Below are 22,845 nucleotides of genomic sequence, written 5' to 3' on the forward strand. Positions count from 1 at the left end.
TTTAGTTTTTTTTTCTTTCAGAGATGTATGTACGGAAGTAGTTTAAAATCATAAACGTTAGAAAATTTTCATAATAATTCAGTTAAAAGAAGGTTCCGTAGATACACATACGAACCAAATTGAGACATTTTTATAATAATTTAATTAAGAGAAGATTCCGTAGATACACCTGTGAAATAATTAAAAAAATTTCATAATACTCCCTCTGGTCCTATTTATAAGAAAATATTATCTTTTTAAATACATTGAATAAATTATATCACTAGATAATATATTGTCCAGATACATTATTTATTTAATGTATCTGAAAACAGAATCTTTTCTTAAAAATGGGACCAGAGGTAGTAGTTTAGTTAAGAGAAAATTACGTAAATACACATACGGAACAAATTAAAATTGACTAAAAAAATGTTTTCGTAAATACACCTCCAAAAGCATAAAGTATTTTTGAAAATGCAAATGGTGCGTGAGAAGTTGATGGATGGAATAAGAAATTTTCTAATATTTAATCACTCATAATTAAATATATTTAATAATATTAATATTTTTTGTGATTTCTCATTTTTTTAATTAATTTAAATTTAAATCGTTTGTATTAGAGCTGTCAATATGGACTACCCGCCCCTAAACGGGTCGGCCCTAGCGGGTCCTGGGCTTTTCGGGACTGGGCTAAAAAGGCCCTGTATAATATGGGCTCGAGATTTACTACCCGAGTCCGGCCTTAGATGGGCTACCCGACCTTAAATGAGCTTTTTTATTTAAAAAAATAAAAATAAAAACTCCATGATATTTATTATAAATAAAATTAAAAATTATGTTATTTTAAACATAATACATTTTTAATACATTTTTAAGTACTATATTATCTCTTATAAATACTATAATGTGTTTCTAAATACAATATATGTTTAAATTGTATAAAATAATACTTGAATATTTATTAAAAAAGAAAAACTAATATAATACGATGAAAAAATGTGTATTATATTAATGTATAATATTTAAAAGAGAAATATCGAATAAAATAGAGATAAAATTTAGTGAAGTAAGAAAAATCAATATGTTATTTTGAAGTAAGATAATATAAATATTAATATATATATTTTTAAAATTTATAATTATGCGGGCTGATGGGCTACCCACGACCCATATGGGCTAGCTCTAATGGGTGGCGGACTTTTCAGGGCTGGGCTAAAAAGTCCCTGAAAAATATGAACGGTAATTTTAAGGTTCAAGCCCTATAATTTTTCGGACTCGACAGACCGGCTGATATGGACTAGCCCATTTTAACGGCTCAAGTTTATATAGTACTAGTACTACAATACAAAGGCACTCTGACTCGCAATAATTCAAAGGAAAAGGGCATTGTGACACGCAATAATCGAACTTGTACAAGCCACCTCCTGATCTTTGAAAATGAAAGGAATCATTTCCTGTCTACTTTTTCAAGGTTCAAGCCCCACAATCCATATTGACTAATGATAAATATGGACAAATAAGTACTCCAAAAAAATTTTATTTTTTAATATATGAATTAACTTGGTTTTTTCAAAAAAAAAAAAAATTTAATGATATGAGTTAACTTAATTTCTATAAAAAAATTATTTTTTATTTAATGATATAAATTAGTATTATAAAAAAGTACTCTTAGAATCCTACGTTACAATTCTATTTATGAAACAAAATTAGTACTAGGAATTTTTAGATTTATGTTATACCGTCTATGCATATACTCGATAAATTTATAAAGTAATTTTTTTCTTAAGATTAGAGAGAGTATGTTTTTACTTTTTTTTTAATAGATTTTTTATATGATAAAATAAAATTAATTATTTTATAATTTTTAATAACATTTTTTTATTAAAATATTTTATTTTTTATTAAATAATGATAATTAATATTATTTTAAAATTGGAAAACAATAATTAAAAATGAATATTTTTTTTTGAAAAAGTGGTACTCCCTCCTTCCTACAACGCGTGACTAGACTACTACTCCCTTCGTCCCATAATGAGTGACCCATTTGGTCCCTTAAGTATACTCCAAGGTCCATTCTGGTCCCTTATCTCTAAAAAGTGTCAAAGTGATCCTTTAATTGTCCAAAAAGGACCACGTTTGTCCTTTCTGTCAGCTCCGTTAGTCAAAGTCAAAGGAAAGGCATGGGTGGCATACATGTGGCATTTACGTTTTTATCTTTATTGCCAGGTGGTTTATTTTAATTGCCAGATGTGTAAATCAGCAATTGACATAAAATAGAAAGGAAAATGAAATAGAAACCTCATTTTCTCTTCGTTGGTTCTTGGAGGAAACCCTAGCGCAGCTGCCATTGACGAAACTCCAATCTCTAGTTGATGCGAACGAGAACGAAGACGACATTCAAGGTGAAAGCAAAGACGAAGACGACATCAGAGGTAAGTTTCTGCATCTCTATGCCTGGTACTCTATTATGGTTTTAATTCCATGTTTCTGAAGTTTATATCCTGCGCTTCTATTTAGGGTTTCGTTTGAAATGGACGAGTATCTAATCATTACAATCCACCATAGTGGTGAATTTGCGAGTGAGGACTTGAACGTTTACGTAGGAGGTCAGATTGCTAAACTAAGGGTAGATGCTGATAAGTGGAGTTTTTTTGAGCTGTTAGGTAGTATCAAGGAACTAGGTTATCGAGCCATAGAAAACATATATTATAAGGATCCAACTGGTGGGATGAATATATTGGTAGATGACAGAGGGGCATTAGAGATTGCTGATTTATATAGGGTTCATCTTAGTGTTGAGGTCTTTATTAAGCACGCATTGTCCCAGGCTGTTTTTGCTGATGAAGCTGAAGTTGTGTTAGATGATATTCCACTTAATGAAATGCCACCTAATGAGATAGTAGATGAGGTAGCAGTAGAGATTGAGGAAATATTGAAGGAATTTGATGAGAGGGCCAATGATGTAGCACAGGATGATGTGAGGACTAATGATGTAACACAAGATGGTGAGAGGGCCAATGATGTAGCACAGGATGATGTGAGGACTAATGATGTAACACAAGATGGTGAGAGGGCCAATGATGTAGCACAGGATGATGTGAGGACTAATGATGTAACACAAGATGGTGATAGGGCCAATGATGTAGCACAGGATGATGTGAGGACTAATGATGTAACACAAGATGGTGAGAGGGCCAATGATGTAGCACAGGATGATGTGAGGACTAATGATGTAACACAAGATGATGAGAGGGCCAGAGATCTAGCACAAGATGATGTAAGTGCAGTTGGAGCTGATAATGGACCTGTGGGTGGTGAGGTTGATGATGATTTAAGACTGACTGATGATAGTTCTGATGATAGCAACTTCGAGTATGATAGTGCAATGGAGATAGTATTTGATGATGATTCTGATGAGTATAGTACTGAACTGGAAGAGGAGGATGGAAACCTATTGGACTGTGATATTGAAGATAATGAACAAATGAAAAGTAAAAAAGGAAAACAAATGTCTGATGAAAACAAAGAAGATAGTAAAGGGAGTGATAATGATAGTGAGGATCTTGGAAGTGATAGTGATAGTGATGATAGCAGTAGGGCTAGGAGAAAGAAGTATCCAATTTTTAAGCTTTTAAAGGATATGTCCAATTACAGATGGGAAGTGGGAACATATTTTACTACAAAGGAAGATTTCAAGGAGGCAATTGTTACTTATGCAGTGCATTCTGGCAGAGATTTAAGGTTCACTAAGAATGACAAGATAAGGGTTAGGGTCAGGTGTAAGGATGGATGTGAATGGGAATCTTACTGTGCTAAGTTGCCTACTGAGGATTCATGGCAACTAAGGAAAGTAGTTGACACCCATAGCTGTAGTAGAGAGTATCATGTAAAGTTACTGAAGACAAAATGGTTGAGCAAGAGGTTACAGAATTCACTTAAAACAAACCCTAGACTGAAGCTGAAGGACATTAAGGAAAAGGTTCAGAAGAAGTGGAATGTTGGGGTCAACAAAACCAAGGCTATAAGGGCTAGGTTTGCAGCCAGAGACATGGTTGATGGGTCATTTCTAGGGGATTATACAAGGGTGTATGACTATGCACATGAGTTACTAAGATCTAACCCAGGTTCAACTATTAAGGTTTGTGTCCAGCCTGCACAAGAAGGTTCAACTGTTGAGAATTTACATTTCAAGAGGTTGTACATATGCTTGGCAGCTTGTAAGGAGAGCTTCAAGTTGAGCAGACATTTCATAGGACTTGATGGATGTTTTTTGAAAGGCTTATGTGGAGGTCAAATACTTGCAGTTATTGGCAGAGATCCCAATGATCAAATGCTACCAATAGCATTTGCAGTTGTTGAAAGTGAAAACAAGGATAGCTGGACATGGTTCTTGGAGCTTCTTATTGATGATCTTGGTGGGAGGGAAGAGTGCCTCACATACACTTTCATTTCTGATCAACAAAAGGTATAAAATTTTCATTTTTCATGTATTAAATTTGATATGATATAGACAAAATGTATGACACTTTCATTTTTTATGACTTAGGGTTTATTGCCTGCAATGGAGGAACTTCTTCCAAGAGTTGAACAGAGATTTTGTGTTAGGCATCTATACAGCAATTTTAGGAAGAGGTTTGCTGGAAAAAAACTAAAGGAGATTATATGGAAAGCAACCAAGTCAACTTACTACCAAGCTTGGGAGAGAGAGATGAAAGTAATGAAAGAGGTCAATGTAGAAGCATACAAGCACATGATGAGCACTCCTCCAAGATTTTGGAGCAGATCATACTTCAAAACTCATAACAAGTGTGATGCTGTACTGAACAATATGTCAGAAGCCTTTAATAGTGTCATATTGGAGTCAAGGGCAAAACCATTGATCACCATGGTGGAAGAGATTAGGGTATACATGATGGAAAGGTGGGCAACAAACAGGATGAGGTTTCAAAAATTAGAAGATGTTGATGTGTTACCAAACATTAAAAAGAAGATTGAAAAAACAAGTTCATACACAAATATGTGGCTTGTAAGGTAAATTCTGATTTCATTCTGATTTGAATTTTTATTTAAATTCTGATTTCATTCTGATTTAAATTCTGAATTCAATCCTGTTTGTTGAGTTTATATTGAAATAAGTTCTGAAGTAATACTGAAATAAATGCTGACTTCATTCTGATATAAATTCTGATTTTTAGGATGTCTGATGAGTTTATATTTGAAGTGAGGAATTTGGAAAACAATGCTGAAAAATTTACAGTCAATCTGAAAGATAGGACTTGTTCATGTCGAAGGTGGGAGTTGACAGGCCTCCCCTGTGTTCATTCACTATCAGCAATCAAAAGCAGGAACCAAAAGATTGATGATTATGTCCCTGAGTATTACAGGAAATCAAGATATATGCAAGTGTACCAGCCAGTCATTTTTCCAGTCAATGGCTCAAACCTATGGGAGAGGACAGAGTACCCTGATGTTCTGCCACCCAAATTTAGGAAAATGCCAGGAAGACCCAAAAAAAGGAGGAATTTGGAACAAGGTGAACTGGATGGCACGGATAGAAAGATGAGAAGAACTGGCTTCATTGTGAAGTGCAGTAGATGCAAGAAACAAGGACACAACAAACTTACTTGCAAGGTACCATCAACTACTGCACAAGCAGCTCCATCACAAGCAGCTCCATCTCAGACTACTTCTGTACAAGTATCCCAAACAGCTCCTTCAGCTCCATCACAGTCATCTCAAGCAGCTCCATCACAGTCATCTCAAGCAGCTCCATCACAATCATCCCAAGCTCAGAAGACTACTCCAAAATCAGCCAAGAAGATTACTCCTAAAGCAAAGAAGTTGGCAGTTAGAAGGCCAAATGCCCCTTTTATCCCACCTGGTCCAACCACAAGGCTGACTGCTGCAAAAATAGCTATAGGTCCAACAACAAGGAGGACAACACCTACTAAAAGGGCCACACCAAAATGGAAACCATAGTCTCTTTATTTTATGTAGTGTTTTGGAATTTTAGACATCAGTTTGAATATTTTGTAATGTGTTTGAATATTTTGTGTTTTTAGAACCTGGTATGCAGTATTTTGGCCAAGTAATTTTGTGCTTTTGAACATGTGATTTCTGATGGCAAGGTTAATGTTAAAGTTAATGCAATATTTTGGCCTATAATTTTTGCCTTTTTCTGTCATATGAATATTAGTTGTTTGTGACCTTTAGCAAAAGTCAATACATACTTAGCAGTGTGTAACAAATCATAACATTACAACACTAAACCATAACATAATTTTTGCCATTGATAACTTTAAAACATTACAACACTAAACCATAACATTACAAATGACCAACACTAAAATTCAATACATGAATAAATATCAAATTCAGTACATACTAATTCATAACCTTACAACATACTAATACAGACTTTTCCAAATGACCAACACTAAAATAACACAGAAAAGCCTTTTCCAATTTTTCTCAGAATTCATCATCTTCTTCAACTCTCTTGTCTTTTGTTTTAGTCTGTCATTTGTTGCCTTAAGAGTTACCAACTCCATTTTGCTGCATCAAGTTCAATTTGAATCTTCTCCATCCTACTATTCTGCATCTTCATATACTGGTCTTTCTCATCCATCACATCATCAAAGAACCATTGAAAATAGCCACACCCTGTTTGGGTTGAACCCTATGAAATTCAAAATACCAATCATTCATAAGGCAATAAATGACATGAACAAACAAGTGAAGTTCGTTTTTACTTTGTAATTACGACAGTCCCAGAATTGCTTCCCGAAATTCGTGCTTGTTGAAGCCCTACGAAGCAAAGCTATCTCTCCACACCCACATACGGGTCTCCATCTCAAGTTTGCAGCAAAACCATCATTCTTCGTGTTAGATTCGTATGAACATGGCCCTGCGATTAGGGGTGGGAATAGGCCAGGCCGACTAACAGGGGCCTAAAGCCTATTTCATTACAAATGTTCAAATGAAATAGGCTTTTAATTAGGCTAATAGGTCAATCAGGCCTTCAAAAAGGCCAGGCCCAGGCCAAAAAAATAAGCCTATGATAGGCTACAGGCCAGGCTTAAGCTTTGAATATTATAGCAGGCCAGGCTCAGGCTTGACAAAGCCTAGCTCGGCCCAGCCTATTCCCACCCCTACCTGCGATTGATGATGATGTCTGCTTCATTGGAAACTGATGAACCCTAGAATTTGGGAAAGAAAGGAGGCAAACGATGAACCCTAGAATTTGGGGAAGAAATTCTGCAAACGATGAAGAAGAGAACGTTGAATAACGAGTTTATATCATTCCACGTCACCTGCCACGTATACAGACCTAACGTCCGTTTGTGCCATTTGGACAGAAAGGACAAACGTGGTCCTTTTTGGACAATTAAAGGATCACTTTGACACTTTTTAGAGATAAGGGACCAGAATGGACCTTGGGGTATACTTAAGGGACCAAAAAGGGTATTTTGCCTATAAAAAAGTACTCTTAGAGTCCTACGTTACTATTCTATTTATGAAACAAAATTAGTACTAGGAATTTTTAGATTTATGTTATACCGTCTATGCATATACTCGATAAATTTATAAAGTAATTTTTTTCTTAAAATTAGAGAGAGTATGTTTTTACTTTTTTTTTTTTTAGATTTTTTATATGATAAAATAAAATTAATTATTTTATAATTTTTAATAACATTTTTTTATTAAAATATTTTATTTTTTATTAAATAATGATAATTAATATTATTTTAAAATTGGAAAACAATAATTAAAAATGAATATTTTTTTTGAAAAAGTGGTACTCCCTCCTTCCTACAACGCGTGACTAGACTACTACTCCCTTCGTCCCATAATGAGTGACCCATTTGGAATAAAATAGTGTCAAAAAATGAATGACCCATTTCAATTTCCAATACACTTTTCCAATTTTACCCTCTAATTAATAAAAATTTCATCATTCCCAATAAATAATAGGGACACTATAGTAAAAACATTATTCTCTCTCTTACTTTTATAACTTTTTCTTAATATGTGTGAAATGACCCAATGAGTCACTCATTATGGGACGGAGGGAGTATATGATTAAGTGAGAATAACATTTTTATTATAATACTCATATTGTAAATAATAAAAAAATTTATTAATTAAAAGAAAAACGAAAAAATTATTAAAAATTGAAATAGTTATTTATTTAATAAACAATATTTTATTCTACTACATCCGGTCTCATTTATAAGAAAAGATTCTTTTTTTAGATACATTGAATAAATAATGTATCTAGATAGTATGTTGTCCAGATACATTATTTATTCAATGTATCTAAAAAGAATGTCTTTTCTTATAAATGGGACCAGAGGGAGTACATGTTTTACTCGTTGTAGGATAGTTGAGGGACAGAAGGAGTACAACTTAAAAAGAACTGAAAAAGTATAAGAAATTGGGATTGATAGTACTTTATCTAACCAGTCACATGCTTCTCATTATTACATTCTATAAGTAGAAAAACTCCAAAGAGTAGTATTTTGATACCAACCAAAAATGGAACTGTGTTTGGTAGAGATGCAACTAGTATGAATTATGCTATGCTTTCTCTCAGGGGTGGACAGAATTTCACCGTTCGACGAAAACCGTCCGATCCGTTGGTGTTTGGATAAAGCGGTTCGGTTGGATCGAAAAACGGTTTGGAACGGAATGCAGAAAGGGGTTATATTAGGTTGAACCAGTCGAATTTGGATGTTAATTTTAGGCCCATCGGAATCCGGTCCGACCGATCTTATTTTATATTTAAGTGTCTCATTTGCACTTTTTCTATGTCTCAAAATAAATGTCTCTTTAGAATACCAATGCAATATTTATTATTTTTTTCCACTACTATACCCCTATATATTAACTTTCACGTTTTTCAACTACTCCACTACCTATAATAAATAAGGGTACTTTAGTAAATGATACTAACCTTTTCATTAAAACCAACACATCTAATCATTTTCTTAAGAACCGCACAAAGCTCAAATAAGACACTTATTATGAGACGGAGGGAGTAGTTATTAGTAATAGGGTTAGCTATGAGCATATGTTACTTCTCTCTTTCTCTTACATAGTAAATCAGTCGCCGCCCTACTCTTCTTCTCTCATATCTTTCTTTTCTTTCATCTGTATCCTTGTTTCAATGGTTTCTAATCACTGCTATGAATATATAGAATCATATTAACCAGATCTAACTGAAAATCTTATTTATCATATTCATCTCTTTCGATTCTTCAATGATTTGGAATCACTGGCATAGAATCATATTAACGAGATATGACTAAAAATCTTATTTATCAGATCTAGATTATGTAATATATTTTTCTCAGTAAAAAATGAATGATGAAGGTAATGAATTGGAGTAGTCTTGAAAAATTATTTTTTTTCTCTTCTTTTCATCTGTCAATCCTGTGTAAATGTTCATTTATTGTGTTGAAAATTCTTTTGCCGTTTTTGCATTTTTCTTATACTTAATTTTATAAAATTTTCTAAAATAATTTACTACCGATTTAACCGAACCGAAAATCAGATATATCCAAAAAACCGAAAACAGCAGAAACCGAAATGAAAATGGTCGAAGTTGGGTCTGTGTTTATCTTCCATGGATTGGGCCGGATTGAGAATTTGGGACTGAATCCGACCTAACCCACCCGTTTGTCCAACCCTAAACTTTCTCTCAATCTTCTACTTCAACCGTTTTAAACTAGTGTCGTTTAAAAGTTTTACACATACATTAAGAAATTTAATCATATTGTTATAATATATGGTACTTTTAGTAAATTGAACTTATAAATATATCGGAAGTAGTGTAAAGTGAAATTATTAAAGGACACAATTGAAAAAATAGTCATTATTACTACCTCAACAGGAATCTCTACCTGTTCTGACAATTTAGTGGTCAGAGGAGGCATGACCAGACCAGAGGTATGTTAACTTAGTCGTTTTGGTGGTTAGGGGTATTGTGGCATGACTGGGCCAGAGATATGTAAATTAGTCTATTCAGTTGTCAGGGGCATTATGCTATGACCGGGTAAGAGGTATGTTAACTTGGTCGATTTCATGGTCAGGGGCATTGTGGCATGACCATGCTAGAGGTATGTTAACTTAGCCTAATGCCTCCAGTGGAGGTCTTAGGTCGTCGTCATTCTCGACCCTCACTTATGTTTGAGAGTAAATCTTTGTTCGGGCTCTGTACCTGATGAATGACATATAAATGATTAAAGCACAAACAATTCATAATACTCAGAAAATGATGTCAAAATTTGCATCTGATTGTTGTCCTGGTGAGATCAATCGATCTGTCTTTTTCAACTTCCTATTTGTTTAATTCATGTGACATCTTGGTTTCTTTTGATCCTAATATTCGATGTCCTCTTACTGAAAATTAGAGTTTTTCCGTAGGATATAGTTTCTTTCGACAATCACCCCGTATAATTTTAAGAATTTAAAAATGAGGGGAGCCTCCCGTCCACACAGGGAAGCGAACGATACCCATTGTCTAAAGTGAACTTTGAAATGGCTAGTTACAAGCGTCAGAGACATTAACTCGCCTTATCCAACAAAATAATTACTTCATATATAACTTGCATATGTTCGGCCTCTTGGTTTCTCGTATACATGCTTGCGAGTTCAGTGGCTTGATATAGATATAAGTGCACCGTTGTCAATTCCTCGTCACTTCTTACACCAAACTTTCTGTCGTTATTTCATATTTAAAGCATATAAGTTTGCAGTATATATTTATAAGGTCGCGAGAGACCTTGACATAATGTGGTCAGAAAGCCTAGATAGGGTCATGAGCCACCGCCAAGCTAGTTGAATCAAGAATATTTGTTGATCTTGATCTTCGTTTTGTTGGCGTTGGAAGGAGAGTAAGTTTTTGTCTGAGCTTTGTAACTGAATAATGATATACAATTTGAAAAAACATAATGGGTTAGTAGTAATTTTGAAAATGTTGTCTAGTTTCGAAGTCGATCTCCTTTAAGATCCCAACAATCTTATGGCACCGACTCTACATCACTGTTTTGATAAGATAAATTTGTTAAGGATGTTGGGACCCCAAAAGACAACCACGGACCTTGAAATTCTTCCTGCATGTTGTTTAGTCAATGTGTTAGTGTAGTCGGTATTGAAATTCTTGCCTTCAACTGTTAGAATTTCACTAAGTGTGTATTCAAATCCAAATATGTTATAATCTGATATTGCCAATAAGCCAAACAAAATTAATAAAATATAAAAGATAAATTATTTGGTAACCATGAATTTTAGTTGGATACCATTACCTTTAGTTATAAATTGATTTAAATTTAAATTTTAAAAATAAATAAAAAATAAAAAATAATGTGACATTGAATATCATTATTTAATTAAATAAAGATATCGATACCCAATTAAATTCAAAATGACTGTTGACTGTAGTGTTCACCCATATAAAAACCATTTCAACAGACACTTTCGTAATAAAATCACTTATAGCAGTAGACAAATAGTATATCAAGCTTAGCTTAGCTTAGCTTAGCTTTAAACATTTTGTCTACCTGATATATTGTAGTCATTTATTCCTACTTAAAAGAAACACATTGCGATCTAACATGATATTAGGATCCAATTATGTAATTAAAAAAAATATTTAACATGGCAGAAACGATTTGCTACGCATCTAATTTCACTCTAATATATGGCATATCAGATACTGTTTTTAGGATAAGTGTTAAATATGTAGTGCTAATTTAATTATAGTAACAAGCAACTAGGCACAATAAATATTGAAAGCAAAATCCAATAGAGTTCATTACTCACTCTACAACAATTTAGAATGTGTAATCTCTCATTTAATTAAAACTAGCTCATCCAATTTGAGTAATTAAACATGTATTTCGTAACTGCTACAAAGTAAATCCTAAAATTCTTGAGAGTCAGAAATGTTTATTTGTTTCAGAAACGTCAATTTCCAGTTAACATATACATGTTCTTTTACTTAATGACAGAAATTTATTTGATGTAATGAAACTAACTTTCACCATTATATCATTTATTACCAACTTAAATAGAAAACGATAAAAGTTTTTAGCGACGGCCATGCAATTGGGATCCATTCGTAATTTGATCATTCGGTTGCAAGCATATCTCCGACCATCAAAGAAGAGAAAGGAGGGAGATAAATTACATATGAGCAGTAATTTGAAATAATATTGAATTGTAGGATTCAATTAACAGGGAAGATCGTTCAGTTTCACATCCTTGACGTGCTATAATTATGGTTTTGAAAGAGGATTGTCATAGTGATGACGAATTAAGATACATTATCTTTTGGTTAGGAAATTGTGTGGCCCACTAGAATTTATCCACATGGTGAGCGCCAAATATTTTTGATAAATATTATTTGGTTAATCTTTTTGAAGTTGGAGTTGGTAAGGAGGGGCACAAAAATTAAGGAGTTTTGTGTTTTAGGTGTTTTTAGGGGAAGTAAAGAGTGTCCGTTATTGTTGGGCGGCTCAAGGTTTTCCCGTTTCCTTTTCTTTTTTTGTTATTCATGCTCCCCCTCCTTTTTTTTTTTTACGTTTGTTGAAGGTTAAATTTTATGTTTCAAACCTTTCCCCATCATTAGATACTGAATAGTCACGATTAATAGACTTTTAATAGCCATTCATGGCCAACATATAAATGAGTTTTAGGGACCCAACAAATTGGATGAACTTTTTGGATGAACTTTTAGGGACCCAACAAATTGAGCTCGTGATGTGCTCGGAATTCATAGTCCGGCTTCATAAAAACCGCGAGATGTACACATGCCAACTCAAAAGTTGACTTACTGGATGACATGCACACCCTTGAATTTTTTCCAAATCATAAATTAATATTGAAATTCGTGTCCTAGTTATGCTTTTGAGAAATATTAGTTATTGGTGAAAAGTTTATATCCTCTGATTATCTTTTTTTTTTTTAAACTGAAGGTGGGCTGGCCACCACAAAATATATTGAAGAAAAAGAGATTACAGGGAAAGAGAGAAAGGGGGGACCAAACCAAAACCCTTTAGTGAGTAATTCTATAAAATGGAAGACCTATAGAGTTTTTAGCAAACTCCGCAAGAATGTCTCTATGAACAACTTCCCACCAAGTAAAATCATTAACATGTAATCCTAAGTTAGCGAGTCTATCCGCACAATGATTCTCCTCCCTAAAAATATGAGTTACCAAAAAATTAATATTCCTAGAATGATGAAGGACATTTTCCCATCTATTCCGAATAGCCCAAGGAACGATAAACGGTTTGGAGAAAGCTAACACCACCAGCTTCAACTTGTTATGATAAAAGAATTCTTTTCAAGTTTCAACAACGACAATTTCAATTGGCAATTTTATTTGCAGTGACCATGAACAAAAGTCAAGGACAATCACTTAAAAATGTGGAAGTATATATTCAAATGTTTGTTTTCTCTCATAAGTAACTATATGTCATTGCTAAGATACCATTGAGAGTTGGAAATTCCATATTGTTTGAAAAAGTGATAACTAAATAAGTGAGAGGACTCTTATATTCAATTTATGGTTTATGATAAATATGTGGTGTCTTTCTCATTTATGTGGTTGCTTTTGACCCAATGTGGATGTTCCTCCTCATGATCTATTAGTTGTATCAAAACAGATGGTTCGAGTTACGAGTTGATTCGTTGTACAACAATAGTACAAATGTATGTGAATGAAAGAATTTACGTTTGATGAGGCATATAAATTGATAAACTCACACTTGATTGAAAGATTAAGATACACGTGTGAGATAAAAGTTTCACAATGTTTAAAAAACGTATAGGTTGAATATTTTATAAGTAAGAGGATCCATATATCTAATTCTTTGAAATTTTGAATAAAAATACAAAGTCTCACTTATTTATGTAATTGCTCTTAAACCACCCGATGCTCATCTTCACAACCCATAATAAATCATGTTAGTCATATTAGTTACTTAAAACACGGCTTAAAAATATTGTTAACAGCTCTAAGAAAATCATGATACCAAAATGTTTAAATAATTAATTACATTCTCACAAATTTATGAATTAAAAGAAATCTTATTTGCTAACAAGACAAGCAGGAGCGATAGTGTGAATTAACCGTCCAGTAATCAGAAGATATAGACATTGTACCAAAATTCCAAAAAAATAATAAACAGATGGTGAATAGATAGGTGAAGGGGTATATATATGGAATGTATCTCCTTAATGATATCATAATGATACACAATTTCATACTCTAATTGATAGTACCATATTAGTTAGGAAATTTTACCCCAAACTTTTTTAAGACGGGGTAACTAAGCCCTTACCTAAATGAAAATACAAGCATCGAAAAGACGAAACTTCAACATCAGCTCAACTTAGCAAATTAACATTGACCATATTCAAATGGGACCTAAATAACAGTTTTTTATTAAAGCATACAAGAAATTCACTTAGAACTTAGCTAAGCTATCTCCTTTATCACTTTTTGCATGGTGGAAGTGGTGACCCACACAAACCCTTGTTGTGAAAATAAGCATAAACATCAAACCTCTTCTGCAATTCACCACCTCGCGGTATCTCACCAGACAACCTATTATAACTCACATTAAAGTACTGCAAATCTACCACTTTCGTCAGTGCCACTGGAATCTTCCCATATATCTTGTTATGATTCAGATCCAACCTATTCAAACTCTTTTTCGGAAAATCAACCTTTGACAAATCAAACGACAACAAGTTCCTTGAAACATCAATGAAATATGTCCTTTTCTTGCTCCCGAAGAGCACAGAAGCATCACCTTCAAGCTTGTTTCTGGATAAGTCTATTCTCCCTGGATCTATCTGGCCTAATGAAGCTGGAATGGGTCCAGAAAGCTGGTTGTGAGAAAGGACGAGATTTGGCCCGGGCTTTTTGAATGAACCGAATGATTCTGGAATTGAGCCTGTGAGCTTGTTTCTGTCTAAGTGTAAGGACTCGAGGTTAGGTAACTGGGAGAGTGAACTGGGGATGGAGCCGGTGAGGTTGTTGGTGGAAAGATGAAGAAGCTGGAGGTTTTTGAGTTTGGACAAGAAAGAGGGTATTGAGCCTGAGACATTGGTGTATTCGATGAAAAGATATTTGAGGTTTTTGAGCTTGGCTATGGTGGGTTGGATTGGGCCGGTGAGTCTGGGAAGTTTGTGGAATTCGAGGTTCTCGAGATAAGGGAGGTCACCGACGGAAGGAGGGATGTGACCGGAGAAATTTGTGTCTGGTACGGAGGATTGCATGATTAGGGTGGTGATACGGTGAGTTTTGATGTCGCACTTGACACAGTACCAGTGACAACAATCTGTTTTTGGGTTCCATGAGGCTAGAAGGTAAGGGTTGTTGAGTTCTTGTTTGATTCTGAGGAGAACTTTCTTGTCTTGTGGGTTGCATTTCTCAGAGAATGTAACTGGGGTGAGTAACATGAGGGAGAGGAAGGTTAGAGCTATTGCAGCTCCACTAAACATGTTTCTCATTTTGGGTGGGTTTGGAAATTTAGAAGGTTGAATGGTAAGTTCTAAGTGGGAGGGTGCTGATACTTATAGAACGTTTAAGCTTTTATCGTGTGGTTGAAATTTTACTGGATAAAAAATTCGGAGAAAATCGACTTCCACGCGAAACACGTGACTTGTTGATGATTAGTTGCTTTCATGGGATTGGAGCATGGATCCAAATCTTTGTAATTTTATGCTATTACAATGATTAAAATAGATTATTTGTTGAAGGATAAAGATTTGTTTAAGGAGTATGTAGAAGAAAAGTTACAAACACCCAAAGATAGCCAATCATAACGTTTCATGGGATTGGATTCAATTTTACGTATTGGTTTCGTTGGATGAAATAAAGAAAAATATGGAATGATTATGTTTAGAGCTGATTCAAGAGATATTAGAGCATCAAATGGAAAAAAAATCTCATATTACCACACTTTGAAACAATATTCTTATAATTAATAAGATATCATTGTGTTTGGAGGGATAAATTTATTTGATATACAATTAGTCAGTGTAGGGAAAAGGTGTGGAAATCCAGGATTTTCCAATGTGCGTTTGCGGAGACTGTGTATGAATGTTGGTGGTATAAGAACAAGCGTGCTTTGGTGAGAAACCTTGTGAATATATAGTAGTTTCTAGAATTATAGATGCTACGGTTTATCGTTGTTGGGCTAAGTCGAAATTACGGATTCCCATTAGTAGAAGTCTTATGCCTTAGGTCCTTCTCTTGTTTTTCTGGTTTCTGAGTTGGAGTTTGGCTCTGTTGGATCACTTGCTTTGTATTGTTTATGGATCTATCAATAAAATTTTATTTTGATTATATATATATATATATATATATATATATATATATATATATATATATATATAAAATAAGTTAGTTAATTATAAAATCGACAATAATAATATAAATTCAATTATATTAAATAATTAAAAATAAACAATAAAAAAGGAACTCGTGATAAATAGAGAAATAAAAAAATTAACATTGGAAAATAAAGAAGTTTTCTCTTAAATGAAAAAAATTGTTGATTAAAATAAAATAGAGCTATCTTGAGATAGTGACTCGTGAGATAGAAAGTTAGTCGTCTGCACCACTATGCGGTGCGGTTTGAATGGTTTTATGCAAAAAGTCATCTGAACTGCAAGAGAAAAAGTATGTGGTTCAGTTTAGTTCGTTTTTAGAAATAAAACTAATCCAAACTAAACCAAAAACAATATGGTTTTGGTTGTTTCGATTGATTCGATTTCTTACAAGATTTTTATAGAGCTATACATACAGGTATAAGGACAACATAATGTTGTGTTTAATCATTCATACATTACCAAATAACAAATAATAATGGTAATGAGTACAAGTTACAACACCATCTCAACACCAAATAACAAAAGAACTCAAATAACAAAATAACAATGTGTATTACAAAGTGCATATCACCTAGATCAAAACTAAGTTATCCATCACATGAGACAACCGAGAAACACTTCAATTTTATACTAGACCTTAAAAACATAACACTTTCTCTGAAGACGGCAAGAAAGCATCTCATACTACTAGAAAACTCGTTCGCAATAACACCAAACTCCATTACAATCATGATATCCAAGTATCCTCCATTAGATCTCCTTACGTATCATAATAGAAAAGGTGAATACTTAAAAATAAATGAAAAAATTTAAAAGGAATAAGCAAGATTTAAAAACATACCATTTCATTTTCAAGCACATCTACTAAGTAAGTTTAATATAAAAAGGTCTCTCATGATTTGTTCGTAACATGGAACATTATATGTCTGTAATAAACATTATAGTCGTAATGCTTCCATACCTTTGAGAAAACCTCAATTTTATCTGTTTCATTTTGGCTGATTTGGTACGAATTTTTACATTTATAATAAAACAAACATTACATGCACTAATAGACAATTTTAGCATATATGTATAAGTTAACAATAGAACAAACACCACTCATTCATTCATTCAGCATTAAACAAAGACATCATAACAATTCCATGAGAGAGTAACAATTAATACATTCTTAAGTAACCGCATAACAGAGACCACCATAACAATAATACATGATCAACAAAATTTTAAAAACCAAAAATCATAAAAGGTTTATAACTACTGCATAAATATTGTTCAATTTTTAAAAAAGAAAGCTAGTGATAACTAGTTGTTATAGGTGCGATAAAAGTTGTACGCATTTGTAAAAGAGAAGTAATCTTAAAGTGAGCCTGGAAGTAAAAGTGTACTTAAGAAGGAGTGAATTAGTTACATTAAAATTTTATGGTTTTTAGAATTAAGTGTTTCTTTATTTTCTGGTTTATGGTTAGGTGATGAAAGCATTAAATTGCATAAAATAAAGAACACATGAAATTATACTAGTTTCACCCACACTTTGAGAATGTGTCTAGTTTCCTTACACACTGAAAGAGATTTTAATATAGTTAGAATTTTGTAGAAGCCCAACCCTATATTCTTTACACACGGTAAGAGATTTTAATATAGTTAGAATTTTGTAGAAGCCCAACCCCATCTTCTTTACACAAGCTTCTAACTTAATCACTAAGGTAAACCACTTTGTCATTTTACAACACAAAGAAAGAAAATCACTTTCTCTTTCTAGACTTTTAATAATGATAAGTTTTGGTGCAATAGGATAGTATAAATCCTATCAGTAGAATTTATTCCTTTACAAAATATGGTAGATCAAGATATATAACTTTGAATGCTCAAGAACTATTACATTACTTTAATATGAAAGATAATGCACAATTCTTAAAAAAGAAAAGTTGACAGAAGTTGTGAAATACTTAGAAAAGAAATTTTGAAATAGGTGAATTTTAATTAGAAAAAAAAACACTTTTTATTTATATGGCAACAAGTTGGTAGGACGGAAAGTTCATGTGTAAGTAGAGATAGGAAAAACAGTTGTTCATGGAAGTGTTCATATAAGTCATATAGTCAAAAAGTTGTTGATTGTTTGGTCCGAATTGATCGAGAGGTTATTGAACCGGTAGAGGAGGAGGATGAGCTTGTTCATTCACAACTTCATCAAGTATTTGATGGTCTATGTTGCATGGTTATAGTCAACGCCCGTCTTATTGTTACACACCTTTACAGAAATAACATAATCACCCATTGCAATCGGGTCTTCATTGGTGAAATTAACATCATAATAAGAAAATATCTTGGACAAAAAGAATGCATAGGGAAGCTCGACAGTTTTCTCCGTATGGGTGGCCATGTATTCAAAATTAAAATACGTCAAATTAACCTGAAGTCCATGTTTCATATCATAAAGGAGCTCCTCAGTATCCTATTCAATCATCCATCATTGAGCCATTGAAGTATCATCTTCCACTCTTTAGCATTGATCATTGTCTTCGCGAAATTGATTATCTTCATCAAAATCATCTTCTTTGGAGTCTTGACTTCACATAACAATCTTTTATTTGCTAGTTTGGTCACATCAAGTTTAATAGTTGAGCCTTCAATCAAACGACATATCACCCCACTGACCAAAAATTGTATAAGTCATGTCACTTTGGTTATCAAATTTTATAAGACGTGTCCAAATATTACCTAATGGTGTGATTATTATAATAGAAGTTGTAAAGAGAGAGACATCAAAGAGAGAAGTCAAGACTCCAGTCTATATCCTGAAAAACAAACCACAAAATCATCAAATCAACCACTAAAACCCTAACTACAAATTCAAAACCCAAAAAACAATAGTATGTGTCAGTTAAAATACAAAATTTTAAATTACAGTTCCACTAACAATACGGTATGGAGGAGTAGCCAATGTTATCACCATGGAAATAATCTCCTCAGGTGTGTTCTCCAGATAGAAATCACTACAAAAATCAGAAACTATTTTCAATGTAGAGTGACAGACATAAGAAACATGGAAATTAGCAAAAAACATAAAAAAGTCACACATCAACCATTTGAAATTCGACACCACCAAACTTGCCACCGAAAATGCGTCTTCGTCACGACAGATCGACCACCGCCAAACCGTACGCCACTGTAAATCCAACAGAAGACGCATATCCCATCGGAAAGGACAAATTTGTCGATGTATACCATATCTCGAATGCTTAAGTTGTATCCCTGTCGGGTTGTAACCAATTTATCCATCTTGATTTCAGTTGCATTCATGCTTTTGTTTTGTTTGCAAGAGAGAGGAGAATGGCAAAATCCATATGAATGGAAGGTTCAGAGCAGAAGAAAATAGAAGAGAGAGAAAGAAAAATTGAAACAAAGATAGAGATAGAAGCAACATGACGTAAAGGAGAGAGAGAGAGAGAGAGAGAGAGAGAGAGAGAGAGAGAGAGAGAGAGAGAGAGTGAAGATTCAAATTAAAGTAAGATAAGTTCAATTATATGTAACCAAACAACCTCAAGTGACATCATCAATTCATTCAAACCTAATGATCAAATGCAAAATGTAGTAATTAACTATGTACTTGTATCAGAATAGTATGACATCATTAATTGGAAAAAGTAATTTTAGGACCAAAATTGTCCCCATTTTGGGAAGGTGGCAAAATTAATAGGAAGGGCAAAAAGAAGTTTATCAGAGATAGCAAAGTTCTTATATGGTAAATATCATAAAAAAATTTCAAGCCAAACCAACCATCCGCGAAAGTGTAATGCTAATTTGTAAAGAAAATTTGTATTATAGGGGAACATGTTAAAAAAATTCTATATATAAAAAATTAGCATTAGAAAAAATAAAAGAAAATAACTTCAGTATTATAAATCTTTATAAAGACAATACACAAGTTCTAAAAATATATTTTTACATTTAAATCTTAATAGTGTGGTCTTAGGACACAAATTCTCTAAAATACAATTTTACATTCTTCTCCTCAAAAGAAACTTCAACCCCATCCCCATTTGGATCTTGCAAGATTACATAATTAATAACTAATAAGACAAATTCAAATTAAAAATTTATGATTAGATTGAAAGAGACTCCTGACATCTCAATTAAGTGCTTTTGAATATTTGATTATTTGTCATGGCACTTGTAATAATTTTTAAATTATTTACCGTAATATTTCCTAGCATCTCAATTAAGTACTCTTGAATATTTGATTATTTGTCATGACATTTGTAATAATTAATTTGTACAATTATTCTAATATAATTGATTTTTAAGTTATTATCATTTGTTATTTTACAACTGAGTAACTAGTAACAAACTCGTGCATACGCACGGGTTCTGTTCTGTTTCGCGCATTTGCATACATCATTTATTTTAAATAAAATGTTAAAAAAGAAAAGCAAATATTTAGATAAATAATTGATTATTTTGTATATAAAAATATTTAGATCAAGAATAGATTTTTTCCCATATACCATTTTCGGATAAAAAATATTTGATCATAAATACAATTTCTCGTATATAAAAATATTTAGATCAATAAATAGATTTTTTTTCCCGTATACAGACTTCATTTTTGTTTAAGTATCATTTACAATAATATTTGGATCAATCGTAAATATCGTATATAAAAATATTAAAATCAATAATAGATTTTTTTTCACGTATACCATTTTTGAATAAAAAATATTTGGATCATAAATACTATTTTTCGTAAATAATAGATTTGTTTAGGTATCATTTACAAAAATATTTGATTCAATATTAAATTTTCGTATATAAACATATTTAGATCAATAATAAATTTTTTCCCGCATACCACTATTTTTGGATCAAAAATATTTGATCATAAATATTATTTCTCGTATATAAAAAATATTTAGATTTAGATAAAAAATAATAGATTTTTTTCCTGTATACAGACTTTATTTTTGTTTAGGTATCATTTACAAAAATATTTGGATCAATAGTAAATTTCGTATATGAAAATATTTAGATCAATAGTAGATTTTTCCTCGTATACCATTTTTGGATAAAAATATTTGATCATAAATACCATTTCTCGTATATAAAAATATTTAGATAAATAATAAATTTTTTCTTGTTACAGACTTCATTTTTGTTTAGGTGTCATTTACAAAAATATTCGGATCAATAGTAAATTTCGTATATAAAAATATTTAGATCAATAATAGATTTTTTCCCGCATACCATTTTTGGATCAAAAATATTTGATCATAAATACCATTTTTCATAAATAATCAATTTTTTTAATATACAAATATTATTTTTGTTTAGGTATCATTTACAAAAATATTTGGATCAATATTAAATTTTTTAGCCTATGCCATTGTTGGATAAAAAATATTTGGATCATAAATAACATTTTTCGTGTATAAAAATATTTAGATTAATTTTAGATTTTTTCCCCTATACAGACTTCATTTTTGTTTAGGTATCATTTACAAAAGAATTTGGATCAATAATAAATTTCGTATATAAAAATATTTAGATCAATAGTTGATTTTTTTTCCGTATACCTTTTTTGAATAAAAAATATTTGAATCATAAATACCATTTTTTTGTAAATAATAAAAAAAATTCCTATACAAATATTATTTTTGTTTAGGTATCATTTAAAAAAATATTTGGATCAATATTAAATTTTCATATATAAAAATATTTAGATCAATAATAGATTATTTGAATTAATTTTTTCCGAATACCATTTTTTACTAAAAAATATTTCGAAAATAAATATTATTTTTCGTATATAAAAATATTTATATCAATGATAGATTTATTTTTTGAAAGAAAGAAGTGAGAAAGTGAAAAAAAATAGAGAATGGAGAGAAATTTAGTAAGTTTGATAAAATATGAGGTTGTATTATTTTAATAGTAAAATTAAGAACTTTATTGTGCAAAGACCAAATAACCACAATTTTAATGTGTTGGCAGAAAATCAAATAAAGGCATTGTAGACTTTTACACAACCATTAATTTTCTTATATTATAAATACATTTTAAATTTATAAATGTATTTAAATATTTTTTATACTTATTATATCAAATAAATTGGTACACACAAGTATTTTATTAGTTTATTTAAATATTAAATTTTTTGTAATTTCAACGTTTTAATCGATTTAAATTTAAATATAGGAGTACTAGTACAATACAAAGACAAGACACTGACTGAGACGCAATAACTGAAAGGAAAAGGCACCTCGTGATCTTGAAAATTAAAGGAATCATATTTCCTGTTGTACTTTTTCAAGGTTCAAGTTCAAGCCCCACAATCTATAATGACAAATGAATACTAGAAAATGTTCCCCCTTGTTATTTATTTTACGTTTTTTAGATTTTTGTATATGATAGTACAAAATTATTTAGTTATTTTTATTTTTAATATGATTATTT

At 32.0% G+C, this 22,845-nt stretch overlaps 1 protein-coding gene across 1 annotated transcript; it reads right to left on the reverse strand.

Moving 5' to 3' along the window:
- Positions 1 to 14,371: 14,371 nt before the first annotated feature.
- Positions 14,372 to 15,560, reverse strand: LOC131621529 (polygalacturonase inhibitor-like). The gene has a single exon (XM_058892572.1). It carries the CDS (start codon positions 15,505 to 15,507, stop codon positions 14,485 to 14,487), a length of 1,023 nt encoding a protein of 340 aa, XP_058748555.1. The 5' UTR covers positions 15,508 to 15,560; the 3' UTR covers positions 14,372 to 14,484.
- Between the last annotated feature and the right edge of the window lie 7,285 nt (positions 15,561 to 22,845).

The sequence above is a fragment of the Vicia villosa genome, unplaced genomic scaffold, assembly GCF_029867415.1.
Source record: "Vicia villosa cultivar HV-30 ecotype Madison, WI unplaced genomic scaffold, Vvil1.0 ctg.000009F_1_1_3, whole genome shotgun sequence".
Lineage (NCBI taxonomy): Eukaryota > Viridiplantae > Streptophyta > Magnoliopsida > Fabales > Fabaceae > Vicia > Vicia villosa.

Excerpts from the sequence above, each read along its gene's own strand:
- LOC131621529 (XM_058892572.1), bottom strand. The coding sequence starts at position 15,507 with ATGAGAAACATGTTTAGTGGAGCTGCAATAGCTCTAACCTTCCTCTCC.